Source organism: Scylla paramamosain, chromosome 30, assembly GCF_035594125.1.
Source record: "Scylla paramamosain isolate STU-SP2022 chromosome 30, ASM3559412v1, whole genome shotgun sequence".
NCBI lineage: Eukaryota > Metazoa > Arthropoda > Malacostraca > Decapoda > Portunidae > Scylla > Scylla paramamosain.
The window spans coordinates 9,111,615-9,124,114 of record NC_087180.1 but is presented as its reverse complement, the minus strand read 5'-3'; the positions used below and the strand labels follow the sequence as shown (position 1 = coordinate 9,124,114).

The 12,500-nt window shown below is 47.8% G+C and overlaps 1 protein-coding gene across 3 annotated transcripts in view; it reads left to right on the top strand.

Annotated features, from left to right (window-relative positions):
• LOC135116225 (centaurin-gamma-1A-like) overlaps positions 1-12,500 on the top strand; it is a 93,876-nt gene that overhangs the window by 52,177 nt on the left and 29,199 nt on the right. For 2 of the 3 annotated variants that reach the window (XM_064033575.1, XM_064033576.1), the window contains exon 4: positions 3,516-3,657. In XM_064033575.1, the coding sequence (XP_063889645.1) occupies positions 3,516-3,657 (142 nt within the window). Of the gene's footprint in view, positions 1-3,515; positions 3,658-9,306; positions 9,398-12,500 lie in introns of those variants that run through there. The other variant, XM_064033577.1, reaches the window with a different exon arrangement.

Sequence of the window (12,500 nt, the reverse complement as noted above, 5' to 3'; positions counted from 1 at the left end):
ACATAAATAGGAAGTAAAAAAAAATAAGTAATAATAGTAATAATAATATCGATACAGCCGTTCAAGAATAATTGTATTGACGCCGCCAGTCATGTTTAGTCAAGATAGCCAGCCAGATGACCTCACCGCCCACACCACAACAACAACAACAACTCGTCCTGAAGTGAAAGCCAAGTAACACAGCCACACAAAAGAAATAAATGCCTTCCTAGCAACACTGCCTTTGTTCCATTAGAGAGAGAGAGAGAGAGAGAGAGAGAGAGAGAGAGAGAGAGAGAGAGAGAGAGAGAGAGAGAGGAATTAAATGCCATCCTAGCAACGCTGTTTCTTTGTTCGATTAGAAAACACAACTCTAACCTGCTCTACTCGAATAAAAAAAATAAAAATAAAAAAATAATAATAAAACGAGATCGATCCAAATAAGAAAAGTGAATAAATAAATAAGAACATGGTAGATTTGAACTCGGATGACCTAACCCGGTTCATTCTTATCTCCGTGTGACCTAAATAGCCCATGACGGATTTCACCAGGATCAGCTGAGTCGATACCAGGAATAGCTCGTATATTTACCTCCTGATGTATCGCGGGGCACATGAGGAAGTCCGCCTAGGAAAGCACATGGGGCGAGGCACGGGGTAAGCGTGAGCCGTGACCAGCGAGCCAAACAAAGGAGCAGTGGTCGTGTGAGGCTGCCAGGGAGGGGGTGTGGCCAGCCAGAGCGACCAGCTGACAGCTTTAACGTGTGGGAAACTGGGTCAGTGTTGTGTGTGTGTCTGTGTGTGTGTGTTAATCTTGTACCCAACCCGTACCCAGGTCTTCTTTCCCCTCTGTCCTCTTTTCCTTGTCCTCCTTACACAAGATTCATTTCCTTTTCGTCGTCTTCCCCTCGTCTGGAACTCCTGCCATTTTCCTCCTCACTCACCTCGCTCACTCTCTCTTCCCTCCATCTACTCTCATTTACCTCCTTCCCGCACACTCTCACTCCGTCCCTGCTGCACTTCGCTCTGCCCTGCCTGGTGTCTATTTTATTAATGCGGTGGAGCGAAATAGGCGCGTTAATCAACGTTTGATTTGTTTTCGTTAATGAACAAGTGGGTTCGAGCTTTGAAAGTCCCCGATAAGAGACTCCGCGCAATTGCCAATCAGCTTTTGTCCTTTTTTGCGAAGAGAGAGAGAGAGAGAGAGAGAGAGAGAGAGAGAGAGAGAGAGAGAGAGAGAGAGAGAGAGAGAGAGAGAGTTTTACCATATTCTATTATTGCGTACGTTTTCTTTCTATTTTTATCAACATGTCATCTTTTCTCCCCTTCTCTCTCTCTCTCTCTCTCTCTCTCTCTCTCTCTCTCTCTCTCTCTCTCTCTCTCTCTCTCTCTGCTCTTCCTTATCCTCCTCCTTTGTGCCCAAGATGGAATTCCACTAAGGGGAAGTAAACTGCACCCACTGTAATATTTCCTCTCTCCATTTCCGCATTAGGAATATTACCTGTGAAAACGTGTACCTACTATTCTTACTTTACTTCTACCTGTGCTTCGTGTTCATTAGTACCTGGCGGGGATGACCTGGGGTGAAAGAGAGAGAGAGAGGGAGGGGGAAGGGGAGGTTAAGATGAGACAACACACGTGAATCTTAATTGCCCAGGTAGTAAGAGTGGAGAGGTGAGGGGAGATAGAGAGGAGGTAAGATGAGGGGAAGAAGAGGGGAGGGAAGGCTGGAGAGGTCTGAGAGGCTGTTAAGGACGTGCCAGTATCCATCTCCTCATCTCTTCTCCTTTTCTATCCTCCTCTTCTCCCTCCTCCTCCTCCTCCTCCTCCTCCTCCTCCTCCTCCTCCTCCTCCTCCTCCTCGTCCTCGTCCTCCTCCTTCTCTTTCGTCTCTTCCCTCATCGATTTCTTCTTTTGTTATGCGTTTTTCCCCTCGTTCGTGGATCAATACGTCTCTACAGAATTACTAGCGGACTTGGAGACATGGAAGGAGGGAGAATGGAAGAGGCATGGAAGAAAAGAGGAGGGGAGAGAATTAAAGATGAAACCGAGGAAGAAGTGAAAGAAGAAAGAAATGAGAGTATTTCCTTCAGTTCGAGTTAAATTCATATGTATTTCTCTCTCTCTCTCTCTCTCTCTCTCTCTCTCTCTCTCTCTCTCTCTCTCTCTCTCTCTCTCTCTCTCTCTCTCTCGCATGGTGAGGGTACAGTAAAGGGAAATGACTTGTTTGTGAGGTTAGGGACCGACGCTCTCTCTCTCTCTCTCTCTCTCTCTCTCTCTCTCTCTCTCTCTCTCTCTCTCTCTCTCTCTCTCTCTCTCTCTCTCTCTCTCTCTCTCTCTCTCTCTCTCTTTCGTAAGCTACAAAAGGAGGAGAAAAAGAAACATTATAAATAGAATGTTTGTTTTTATTACTACGCACGTGTGTATGAGAGAGAGAGAGAGAGAGAGAGAGAGAGAGAGAGAGAGAGAGAGAGAGAGAGAGAGAGAGAGAGAGAGAGAGAAGGTATATACGTACTACATTGGTCTTCTTAGTAATACCATTTATAGACTTTCAGGGACTCGAACCCACGTAGCACGCATTCCTCAGTGTCACGTAGCCAGGCGTATGGAGCTTCTGCCCTTTATCTTATCTCCAAATTGCGGTTCAGTCTGAAACACGCGTGGTGACGTAGTTATTCATTCTCTTCATTATGTTATGTACCTGTCAGCTTGGATTTTGTTCTACCTGCGTCATAGTGTTGTTATATATTGAATAATTTATCGCATTATTTTGACTCGTGGATCAGTGTGTGTGTGTGTGTGTGTGTGTGTGTGTGTGTGTGTGTGTGTGTGTGTGTGTGTGTGTGTGTGTGTGTGTGTGTGTGTCGTTCGCCTATATCCAGTGTACTGTTACGGTGTTGTATGTCTTTTTGCGTGTATTTGTCTGCGATTGTATCTGTGTGTGTGTGTGTGTGTGTGTGTGTGTGTGTGTGTGTGTGTGTGTGTGTGTGTTTTTACTCGACAAAATAACGTAGTGTGAATCACCTCCTACCTGTCTACCCGTCCGTCAACAATTTCTTAGGCAGTTTTTCCGTCCATTACACATATATTTTATTCGTCAGTAATGTAACAGGTGATGTGTGTCTGTCTCCTCACGTGTTTTTCTACCTCTGTCATCTCACCCAGTTTGCGTGTCCTCTCAGGTGCTCATCTATCTACCTGTCTACTTCTCTGTCATCTCACGCGCTGCCTGCCTGTCCTTTCTTGTGCGTCTCTACCTTTCTATTTGTAATCCCAAGCACTATTTTTCCCCACCCCCTCATCTGTATCTGTCTACTTCACCGTCTTAAGCACTTATTTCCTTCCCTCTCACCTCTACTTGTCTACTTAGCCATCATCTTACGCACTGTTTCCCTCTCGCACTGTTTCCCTTACGCACTGTTTCCCTCTCCTTGTGCGTTTCTACCTTCCTGTCTGCAATCTCACTCACATACTGTTTCCCTCCCCTCACCTCTACCTGTTTAGTTCTGTCATCTCACGCACTTCTTGTTCCCGCAGTTCACGGCCTGGGTGGATGCCGTCATCTTCGTGTTCAGCCTGGAGAATGAGTCCTCCTTTAACGCCATCTACAACTACTACGCCAAGATGGCCCACTACCGCAATACCGCCGAGGTGCCGCTCATCCTGGTGGGCACGCAGGGTGAGTACACGCTATTCCACGTCAGCACTCACGGCAACACACCTGGATGATGATGTGTTGCTTCGTATGTTTGCTCTTTCTCCGCATACTGTCACAGCAACACAAGTAAGGAATATTGTGTTGTTTCGTGTGTTGCGGTGTCGTTGTAGTCGTCTTTTTAGTTGTGTTGCGTTATCTCCATTTTTTCCTTCTCCTTTTCTCTACACAGTCACAGCAACACACTTGAAGAATATCGTATTGCTTCGCGCGTTGGTTAATCATGAAGTCATCCTTACCCTTGTCTTTATCGCTGTATTGCGTCATCTCGTGTTAATTCGCGTATCGTTTAATCATTATCGTTGTCTGTAGCTATATTGCGTCATCTCCTCCTCCTCCTCCTCCTCCTCTTCCTCCTCCTCCTCCTCCTCCTCCTCCTCCTCCTCCTCCTCCTCCTCCTCCTCCTCCTCCTCCTCCCTCCTTTAATGTACCTAAGGGTGTAACATTCATAACTCCAACCATTTCCGTATTGCCGAGGCGTGAACAAAAAGAGCGTGCTTTAATAAGTATGAGTGTGGCCACAGAAAAGCCTTTACTGTACATTGATCCGGACATTTCCTGCATTTCGTCACCGCTGCACATACCGGTGAGCGGCGCCCCATATTTCCGCGAGTAGTTCTCAGGAAGCGCGGACTCGTCACTTACTAAGGTCCATATTCTGAAACACTTCTGGTCCACATTTCCACTACTCGCAATAGGCGCTAGTTGAAGTGACACAAGTTTTTGAGGGTGCTTTATGGTTTTAGTGGCAGAGTAACATTATTTCTACATTTTTAACAGGAGAAACAATCATGAGAACCAGACTAATCATCTCTGTGGCCTTTGAAAGTAGTCGCGGTGAAAGAGTAAAACATTAACTACAGGCCTTACTTGGAATAACTCTCTCTCTCTCTCTCTCTCTCTCTCTCTCTCTCTCTCTCTCTCTCTCTCTCTCTCTCTCTCTCTCTCTCTCTCTGGGTATATATCCCCAAACCACCTTCAGAATGTAACTTTATGGATAAAAAGGGGAAGGAATGGCTGGGATGCATTTCTCCAATCACCTAATGGACGCGGTGCATAGGAATGAAATCATGAGCAAAATGTGAATACTAAAAAGCGCTGAAATGCACGAAACTCCTGGGAATCTACGTTGCTTTTTACCATTACTCACTGAAACAAACAAGACTATTTTGAGTGAGTAACGGGAAGCCATGCCAGTCGGGGATATTTATAGTTTGCTTGTGTGTGCGTGCGTGTGTGCTGCATGGGGTATGTAAGTGTTCAGGAAAGTTCTTTATCGTGCACTTCGCAGTAACCCTTGTGTTCTCAACAATTTCGGCGTCTCGTTTTGATGACTTTTTAACAGAATCTTGTTGAAGTCATTAGGGTTTTCAGGCTTCAGTGGAAGTGATTGGGGATTTTCAAGCTTTATTGGAAGTCACTGGGGTTTTTCAGAGGTTTTTTCATGATTCTAATTATAGTTTAAGTGAGATTCTGCTCTGTCACAAGGAAAACACCCATAAGAGGCATTGGACATGTGTCTTTTGAGTTTATCTCGCTAGAACTATTATAATTAGCTAACAAACAGCCTTACTGCCACAGGCTTGTACCAGTAGCTTGCTTGTGTGTGTGTGTGTGTGTGTGTGTGTGTGTGTGTGTGTGTGTGTAAGTGTCGGATGATCATTTATTGAGTCCTGCCGCGCTCATAACTCATGGATGCGCCAGTACGAGTCACCGACGGTCGCTTCCTGGAAAGTCTTACGTGAAGCGTATTAGTTGATGCAGTACACGAAGAAACAAAGGAACAAACCACAGCGGCATGTACTTTGCATTATTTATCACGGGCCTATATCTACATTTCCACATCCGTTGTTTGGAGAAAGGAAGGAAAACAACCATCCGCATTTGTATCCGCTGGCACATGTGTTGAATCTGGCTTTGTGTTGGTGAGATTGTTAGTGATTCGATGGGTTGTTTGGCCCTCACACACCACCTGTAGCCTCTCATACCTACCCATGTTTATTTCACTCCACCAAACAAACCATAGATTGCATCCCAGGACATTACACTCCACCGAAACCCATTCACAGCCAAACCTAACCTAACCTTACCTTACCTTACCTTACCTTACCTTACCTAACCTTACATAACCTAACCTTTACTTACCTTACCTTAAATAATATGACCTAACCTTACTTTACCTTACCTAACCTAATCAAACTTAAACCCAACCTAACTCATCCACACCCTAATCACAACACAACCTAACCTAACCCATCCAAACTCTTAACTTAACCTAACCTGGCCACACCCCGTTTACCTTCTCCCTGCATTCCACCACGTAAAAAGAATCCACACAAGACGCCCACACATAACACAAAAGTACTGACACCCCCGCCAGATGCCCCTCAGCCACCTCCCCTCCCCTCCCGCTCTTCCCGTCGCTCGTGGAGGAGAAGGGGATGCTGCAGGGGAGGGAGGAAGCCGGCGGGAAGGAGACCGGGCCAGAAGCTTCCTGTCATCTGCTCTCTCTCTCTCTCTCTCTCTCTCTCTCTCTCTCTCTCTCTCTCTCTCTCTCTCTCTCTCTCTCTCTCTCTCTCTCATTACTTCTTTATTGATTCTTAAGTAACATGATCCCTCCCCCCTCGTGTTGTGTGGAATGAAAGAATATCGATCTGTCTCCCTTTCTTTCTCTCTTTCATCCTTTCTTTTTTATGTTCTCTGTTGTGGCATTGCTGGTGTTATTATTATTATTATTATTATTATTATTATTATTATTATTATTATTATTATTATTATTATTATTATTGATATTACTCTTAATTCAAGTTTGTTTTTAGCTTTTCTTAATTTTTACTGCATATTATTTGTTTCATTTCAAGTATTATGTATTTCTGTGTTGTTTTTACTGGCGGATCTTACTTTATATCGTTATATAGTAGTGTGGTAGAGAGAGAGAGAGAGAGAGAGAGAGAGAGAGAGAGAGAGAGAGAGAGAGAGAGAGAGAGAGAGTACTCCTTGAACCAACTTTCTGTTCGGTTCTTGGACGAGAGGAAATAACGAATTTGAAGAGAAAAATTAGAGGCACCGATGATAACAGCCTGAGAGAGAGAGAGAGAGAGAGAGAGAGAGAGAGAGAGAGAGAGAGAGAGAGAGAGAGAGAGAGAGAGAGAGAGAATTATTTAGAGTTACATAGAAAAACAGGCCACAACAGACCTTGCGGTCCTCACGAGGTGACCTGACCTAGGACTACAAAGGTGATAGTAGAAGAAAAGGACAGGAAAGCAGAAGGCTCTGAGAGAGAGAGAGAGAGAGAGAGAGAGAGAGAGAGAGAGAGAGAGAGAGAGAGAGAGAGAGAGAGAGAGAGAGAGAGAGAGAGAGAATTGTAAAGCTTCTGCCCTTGATAAACCCTTCCTCTCTCCCCTCTCCTCTCTCCCCTCTCCTCTGTCCTCTCTTCTCTCCCCGTTCCACGTCCTCGCCCCCTCTCTCCCCCGCTCGGTTCTCTTCTGTGTCCCTCCGCCCCCCGCCAGCATCCTCCCTCCCCCCACGCACGCGCCCCCCGTTTGTGACCCCCTCAGGAGCTATTTAACGCAGGATTTCTACCCTTAAGGACGCCAGCATTCCTGCTCCTTCACTCCTTATTGTGACGACGAATGTGGAATGTCATTTAGAGTGTGTATAGGCTTGATTTGCTCTCTCTCTCTCTCTCTCTCTCTCTCTCTCTCTCTCTCTCTCTCTCTCTCTCTCTCTCTCTCTCTGAGTCTCTTCATCTTAGCTTCATTTTTTAATTTCATATTCTTTTTCTCCCTCCCTCTCTTTTATCCTTCTTTCCTGCTTTTCCCCAGGCCTTAATATCCCTGTGGGCCTATCGTGGCTCTTGCTCTCTCCTCTTCCTCGTCCTCCTCCTTCTCTTCATCTTCTCGTCTGCTTCTCATTGTTTCCTCCCTTAGCTTACCCGCCAGCAGTCTTTGCCAGAGTCTCTCTCTCTCTCTCTCTCTCTCTCTCTCTCTCTCTCTCTCTCTCTCTCTCTCTCTCTCTCTCTCTCTCTCTCTCGCCCATTATCATCCACTTCCGTCCCCGGAAGCTCCTTTCCTTGTCCCTCTTACCCATTTTGGTTTCCCCTTCATCTTTTGTACCTTTCTTTCCTTTCTTCCTTGCCTTCCCTCCTTCCCCTCCCTCTTTCCCTTGAGCCGCCGTCTTCACAGCCACAGATTTTTTCCTTCTCTTCCGTGTTTTGACATTTCTTCTGATTGTGGTGAACGTGAGTCTTCTGGGATTTGTATTGGTTGGGAGAGGCGAGAGGGAAGAGGGCGGGGTGGGGGGTTTATGTAAAATGACGGCAGGAGTGAGGGAGGGACGATGCGGGTGGCTGCGGGAGGGCTGAAGAGGGAGAGGGGTGGAAGGTTAAGGTCAGGATGAGTGAGGGAGTGTAGGAGTGAGGGATGGTGCTGGGATGAGGGTGACGAGTGACGCAACTCTGGTACAGGTGAGTTTTGAAGCACCTGTACACACACACACACACACACACACACACACACACACACACACACACACACACACACACACACACACACACACACACACACACACACACACACACACACACACACACACACACACACACACACACACACACACACACACACACACACACACACACACACACACACACACTCTCTCTCTCTCTCTCTCTCTCTCTCTCTCTCTCTCTCTCTCTCTCTCTCTCTCTCTCTCTCTCTCTCTCTCTCTCTCTCTCTCTCTCTCTCTCATTGTTTCTTTTGCTCATAATACTTTTTCAGCGTCCTTGCTCTCCTCCTCCTCCTCCTCCTCCTCCTCCTCCTCCTCCTCCTCCTCCTCCTCCTCCTCTTTCATTTTCTTACTCCCACGTCCTCCTCTTTCCTCCACTCCATAAATCAAAAAGATAAACTTATAATCTCTCGTATCCTTCATCTAGATTCTCTCCGTGTATCTCATTCCTTCTCTCCTTGTGCTTTCTTCCTCATCGTTATTCTGTTTTTCCATCTACTGTTATTTTGTGCTTTAAGGGAACAGTCACTTATTTACTTACTCTGCGTGGCGCCTCCTCTCTCATCCTCTCGTCACTCTCACCCTCTTTACTCTAATCCTAATCTACTCTCTGCACTGATATCCTCGGAGCTCTCTCTCTCTCTCTCTCTCTCTCTCTCTCTCTCTCTCTCTCTCTCTCTCTCTCTCTCTCTCTCTCTCTCTCTCTCTCTCTCTCTCTCTCTCTCGGTATCGGAGGACTTGCATAACAGTAGAGTTTCAAAAGGAACTGTGTGTGTGTGTGTGTGTGTGTGTGTGTGTGTGTGTGTGTGTGTGTGTGTGTGTGTGTGTGTGTGTGTGTGTGTGAGAGAGAGAGAGAGAGAGAGAGAGAGAGAGAGAGAGAGAGAGAGAGAGAGAGAGAGAGAGAGAGAGAGAGGTAAGGGGGCAGGGTAGAGCTGCAGCACAGCACATGGGCGAGGCTGGTGGGTGAGGGTGGCTGCAGGTGAGGGGGAAGGATTTGGGTCACGGTGTCTGGGAGGCACGTGAGGGAGGAAGAGAGGGGAGCGAGGAGGGGGTCCTGTAGCGCGTGTTATCGTCACCTAGGGAGGGGAGGGGGCGCCGCGCCACGGGCCAGGTTGTCGATACATGTGCGGGTGCAGTGGTGTGTTGCTGGTAGTCCGGACCACACGCCCTGTCCGCGCCAGCTCAAGTCGCCCTCTGCGTAAGAGTATACACCTGACATTCGTGACACCTCACCTATTTGAGTGCCCCTTGCCCGCACCCCTGCTGAGCCAGGTACCCGGTCACCCGTGTTACCTGAAGGCAGTTCCTTTGACCCTTACAACCCTTCCCGGATCCTTGACGCCCTTGAGTTAATAGCCTCGTGGCCTGAGGTGTGGCAGCGCCCGACGGCACGGGGCAGGCTGTTACCCGTGGCTGCGGCGGGGACGGGAAATAAGTTGTGATGAGCTGTGCGGCAAGTGGAGTGTGTCAGTGGCGGCGAGACTGCCGTGCGGGGAGGGGTGCGTGATCGTGTCTCTGGCGCACTGCGTCTGGAGGTGACTGGCGGGCCGCAGCTCCCGCTCCGTCGCCAGATTCGGGCTTCAGCCTCACTGTTCCCATGTTACCGCGCCTCCTCCCACTCATCGCTAATCCCAGGTGAGTGTCGGCGGGGGGAGCGACTCGTGCTCCCAACACTGGTCGCAGTTCTCGGAAACCTGGGCCTGGGCTCCCCGGCCGCTGGGTGCTGGGGCTGACACGCGGAGCAGTGCCGCGAGGGGGTGTGGGGGGTACTGCATCTGGCGCCATCAAGATTATTTGTTCAGACTTTCTGATTTCGTTTATTTTGTTTGTTAGTTGTGTGGCGATTTTTTTCTGTGAGGGATGTGTGAAGTGCAGTGCCGGCGCGGCTGGGGAGGGGTGAGGGGCGAGTGGTGCCGGGGGGAGCAGCAGACCACTTATAAGTCGTCATGTATACAAGTACTCTGATTTTTTTTTTTTTCTGACAGACGTTAGAATTTTTTTTTTTTTTTTTTATTGTGGGTGGTGTGACTGTCTCAGAGGTAGTGTGTGTGTGTGTGTGTGTGTGTGTGTGTGTGTGTGTGTGTGTGTGTGTGTGTGTGTGCGTGTGCGTGTGCACTCGCGTTCATGTGTGTGTGTGTGTGTGTGTGTGTGTGTGTGTGTGTGTGTGTGTGTGTGTGTGTGTGTGTGTGTGAGGCCAACTATTGATCGTTCATGTCTGCTGGGACCACCAGTGTTGTTCCTCCCTCATTCCTCCTCCTCCTCCTCCTCCTCCTCCTCCTCCTCCTCCTCCTCCTCCTCCTCCTCCTCCTCCTCCTCCTCCTCTCTTCCCGGCATTCCCTTTCTTTATCTTCCTCTTGCTCATCTTTACCTCCCTTCTCTTGTCATCTTCATCCATTGTCCTCCTCTCCTTTCATAAGTTTTACCCAGAGTTTGATGTTAATTTTCCTACTTCTCGTTCTCTCCACTTCTTGTAAACACTTCTCCTTCCCTTTGTGTGTACCTTTCACTTCCTCGCGACTTGGTACACTGTCTGTCTCTCTGTCTATGAGGTGGAGAACAGCGTGAGGCGTGCGTGTGGTTGGTAACTTGCTGTGAAACTCCTATGATCAAGACAACTCCGACCTTTGCTGCAGAAGTGACAAGGGCGGTAGGAGGAGGAGGAGGAGGATGTGGTAGGGGAAGGAGGGGAAGAAGTAAGTGGAGTAGTGATGGTGGGGAAGACGGGAGGTAAATGTGGTGGAGGAGGTGATATTAGGGATGTCTGTCAGGAAGGGCGTGGTGGTTGACCCTTGAGAGAGAGAGAGAGAGAGAGAGAGAGAGAGAGAGAGAGAGAGAGAGAGAGAGAGAGAGAGAGAGAGACCTGAGTTGTGCTGGCCTTCAGACTGCGTTGCAAGTGTTGCATTATTGACTAGCGGAATGGCCAGACCTGACGGGGTGGCTGCTGGGGTGAAGCAGGTCAGGTGAGGTCAGCTGCAACCAGGAACCCAACGCGCCTCTCCCACCCTCTCTTTACCTCTTTCCTTCCCCTCCATTCTCTTCCTCATACCTCCTCCCCTTCCTCATTCCTTTCCCCTCTAAATAAGTTTGCGAGAAGGAAAAAAAAATCTTAACTTTCTTTAACATACCACAACCAGAATCCTTCCTCTCTTCCTCTCCCGTACCTCCCTTCTCTCCCTCCTCCCCTTACCCTCACTTCCCTCCCTTCCTTCCTACTTTCCCTTCTAAATATATTTCCTGGAGTAAAAAAATATCTGTTTTCTTTAAAATACCAAAGATCTTCCTCCTTCCTCTCGCTCCTTCTTCCTTTTTATCAAATTTCCAAGTATAAGAAGAGGAATTGAAAATTTTAAGAAAATAGATTAAAAAAGAAGACTTCACCTTCCCTCTTCTTTCCTCCGATCCTCTTTACTTCTCTCCCTTCCCTCATTCCTCTTCCCACTCCACCCACCTTGCCTCCCATCCTCTCTTCTCTCCCCCCGCCCCACCGAGCCATCAATGTCCCTGTATTCCGCCTTTCCCCTAAGGAATTAAAAGACTCATGATAAAAGCGATACTAATCAGTGAAGCTCATTAAAATTAGTGTGTTAATTGACGCTTAGGACTTAAAGACGTGTGTGTGTGTGTGTGTGTGTGTGTGTGTGTGTGTGTGTGTGTGTGTGTGTGTGTCATTAATCAAACTTAGGAAGTCATACTTATAAGAAAGAACAAATTTTATCGCCAAGAGAGGAAGAGGAGGAGGAGGAGGAGGAGGAATATTAAGGAGGAAGGATATTAAGGAAAATAGGAAAGGAGAGAAATAGAGACGAAAGAGAGAGAGAGAGAGAGAGAGAGAGAGAGAGAGAGAGAGAGAGAGAGAGAGAGAGAGAGAGAGAGAGAGAGAGAGAGAGAGTACTAGCTATAACAGACTTGCAGGTAACATAGCACATATAATCAGGGTTAAGCTAACGATCACAATACTAATTTACCTGAAGAACACAGAACAGGTAACACAGTATACAGGTGACGATTGCATTGATCGGAACCCGTGAAATATTACAGGAAAATACATGTACTGTTCTGTGGCGTGAGAGGCGGCGGGAGGGAGAGACAGGAGGGCGTGAGGGGAGCGAGGGGAGGCAAGGGAGGGGAGCTGGGAATCGCTAACACTGGCGCCAGGTAAGAGACATGTAAAAGAGGGGAGGAAGAGGGGAGAGGGGGAAGAGAGGGAGGAGGAAAGGGGATAGACGTAAAATAAGGGAAGGGGAAGGTAAATGAAGGGTAATAGGGGAGGGGAGGGAAGGGAGGAGGAACACACGCTGATA